The 2,982-nt window shown below is 35.3% G+C and overlaps 1 protein-coding gene across 1 annotated transcript; it reads right to left on the bottom strand.

Moving 5' to 3' along the window:
* Positions 1–251: 251 nt before the first annotated feature.
* LOC107849699 (TPD1 protein homolog 1) lies at positions 252–2,725 on the bottom strand. Its single transcript, XM_016694258.2, has 4 exons — positions 2,689–2,725; positions 2,471–2,575; positions 1,685–1,807; positions 252–891 (listed from the first exon to the last, which is right to left on the bottom strand). The coding sequence occupies exons 2-4, from the start codon at positions 2,526–2,528 to the stop codon at positions 419–421; spliced, it is 654 nt and encodes a 217-aa protein (XP_016549744.1). The 5' UTR covers positions 2,529–2,575; positions 2,689–2,725; the 3' UTR covers positions 252–418.
* Positions 2,726–2,982: the final 257 nt, after the last annotated feature.

Raw genomic sequence — 2,982 nt, 5'->3', positions numbered from 1 at the left:
CATGAGCAATGAGGATTCTTATAGTCGACGGCCAATTATCTTGGACTGAGGGCCGTTATAGCATCAGATGTGTTCATTCATATGATCAAATTTGATCGATGAAGAACACAATTATTGATTCGAGTTTGCCTTCAAACGCCACGATTAAGGTATCCATTAGGTTTGTAGTTGGTTCCACGACTTGAACCCGTGACAAAGTTCATATGCAAACAACTTCTTACCGTTGCTCCAATACTCCCCTTCAATGAACATTTAACTCGAAACACTTCTTATTTGCATTGATGACATTAAATTACAAAACTAAGTTACTAACACCATACACAAGCTAAGACTACAAATTCTTGGACTTTTACACTGATCTTAGCCCAAGAAAACATCCGAAAGGAAGTAGATTTTTACAAACAGTACCATCTGATATTTAGCAGGAAATGGAAGAGACAGAGAGTGGATATTTGAAGGTATTAGCATATTGAAAAGTGAGTGATTGTCCAGCAGTGAGAGGCTCTCCGTTGTTTACAAGGCAATCGTTATAGCTAAGTCTTCTGAAAACCCGCGGATTTATAAGCCGTGCTGAACTGAACCAACCACAGCTCATGTGAATGTTGGAAATGCTACAACTTCCTGAGTAACACGCATTCTCGATTATGACTGTGTATGTGGGAATGCCACTAGGAAGTGGTGCTGTTGCACCTTGGTTCACTTGTATGATGTCTTTTGAACATGTTGGTGGCGGCCCTATTCTGTTGTCCGTGCCATCACCTCCATCGTTGCCACTATTACTACTACTGCCATCATCGCCACTACTTCCACCAGTACCATCATCGCTACCATTACCAACTGAACCATCACTTCCACCAACATCACCATCATCACCAGTACCATCACCAATATCTAGTCAATGATCCAAGAAATAAAAAAGATGATGTTAAACAATCTAGCAACAAATCAAGTTTACAAGTGAGATGAACAAAGAAAAGCAATCCAGTGCACTAAGCTCCCATTGAGCGAGGTTGGGGAAGGGAAAGGCCGCAAAGGTCTATTATACAAAGTCTTTCCACTGCATTTTTGCAACCAGCCTATTTCCATAGCTCGAATCTGTGACATTGTTAGAATTTGCCTGAATTTCCTACTTTTATCATAATTAGAATTACTTTTCTTAGTGGAAAAGGTTTCTTATCTGATTTATAGCTCCAATAATATGCGATTATTAGCTTCCGCATGACGCCCTATCTATTTCGATCCCATCCAGTGGCGGATCTGCCCTTTGCCGAGGGGGTTCATCTGAACCCCCTTCGGTGAAAAATTATGCTATGGTTAAAATTATATTTTATGTATATATATTAGATGTTGAAACCCCTTCGATTAATTCATATGTTCACTTATGAACCCCATTAGTGAATATCCTAGTTCCGCCACTGTAAGGTAAGAAAGATAAATCTATTTCCTTTTATCATTTTGAAACTTTTCACTAAGGTAACAGGGGATGAATGACTAAGGGCTTATTAGGGGATAATTTTTGTTGTATAAAATTCATAACAAAGTGTACAAAACCATAGTAGCAAGTATTTAACATGTCTCGTATATTGACTAATCTCAACTGAGAGTGCACGCGAAGGGCGTTCAGTTATCACCTTCGTCTGAAACTTACACTGTATATATATATATATATAAAAAAAATATTTACCAGGGAGTTGTAGTAACTTCCTAGCAGGAGTGACAGTGTATTTTAGCCTGGGAATAAGGGCTCTTTCTTGAATTGCACCACTTTCTTCATCATCTAGTTCCAAAGCATGATTAATGTGTATAACTGCACCATCAAAAGATAAACTTCACTTGTTTCAAGATACTCATAACATTAAAGATGGATATTACAATTTGAATCTAACTACCAAGGGGAAATTATATTATAATATTCCAAAAGATTTTACCTAAAAAATAAAATGATCATATTAGAAGCTAGCAGGCAATATACATGCATGCAAGTAGACTAAATGTGGTGGTAACCAAAGTTCACATTTTACAGCTTTAGTTTTCTTTTGCTGACCCAAAAAAGAATTTTGTTGAAGATATAGGAGCTGCAAGAATGAAATTTTCAATCTTGAAAATAATATATTTAACTATTATAACTTTGTAGTCAATTAATTTCTCAGTCCCTCAAGTTGGGTCGGTTTTTTGACCAGATCCCCTAAAAACCGTACATGCAAGACTTCTGCATGCGGTTTACGCCATTCGTAGCGGCCCAATCTAGCATTCGTTCGCAAATCTTATAGTGAAATTAAGACAACTCAACCTCGCAAACTAATTCACGTGTAGGAAGCAGTTCTTTTTAGTCGAGAATCTATCGAAAACAGTCACTTTACCTTATATTTACGTAGGGACAAAGTTTGCGTATAGTTAACCCCTGCCCCAGATTCCACTTATGAAATTATATACTATGATGTTATTTAAGAGTGCAAATTAAATATTATACCAGAGAATGAGACAAGCAACAAAACCACATAGAACATAAAAAGTGTCTTCATTGTCATTCAATATTTCAGAAGTACTTGTGTATGTATTCTTCAAAGTAGTGCAACTGCAACATAAAAGAAAAAAAAAACATATGACACATAAGATTGAATGAAAACTTAATATGGAAATTTTTGAACTAGAAAAAAGGTAAGAAAATAGAAAGATAAAAAGTAGTACTCCTTATAGAGTCCAAAATTAGGTTGAGGGTACAAATGTATAGAGGGAAAGGATAAATTTATAGTGAAAAAAAGTTGAACTATTATAATAATATATTGTGTATAAGAGCTAGTGGATTTATGGGCTTGTTCTAACACGTACTTGTCATTCAAAGGGTTATAATATCAATATGATAAATATATCGGACGATGTTGATCAAAGTTTATATTATTTTATTTAAAATAAAAAAAATTGTGAGATATGAGCTTGTTCTAACAGGTTAAATATATGTCGATATGATAAAAATATGTCTTA

Source organism: Capsicum annuum, chromosome 12, assembly GCF_002878395.1.
Source record: "Capsicum annuum cultivar UCD-10X-F1 chromosome 12, UCD10Xv1.1, whole genome shotgun sequence".
NCBI classification, from domain to species: domain Eukaryota; kingdom Viridiplantae; phylum Streptophyta; class Magnoliopsida; order Solanales; family Solanaceae; genus Capsicum; species Capsicum annuum.
The sequence above is the reverse complement of the archived record's forward strand: the minus strand, read 5'-3'. Positions and strand labels throughout refer to the sequence as shown.

Excerpts from the sequence above, each read along its gene's own strand:
- LOC107849699 (XM_016694258.2), bottom strand. The coding sequence starts at position 2,528 with ATGACAATGAAGACACTTTTTATGTTCTATGTGGTTTTGTTGCTTGTC. Across the intron at positions 1,808-2,470 it reads GTTGCTTGTCTCATTCTCTG|TTATACACATTAATCATGCT; the intron begins GTATAATATTTA and ends TTGATGGTGCAG. Across the intron at positions 892-1,684 it reads GAAGTTACTACAACTCCCTG|ATATTGGTGATGGTACTGGT; the intron begins GTAAATATTTTT and ends ATCATTGACTAG.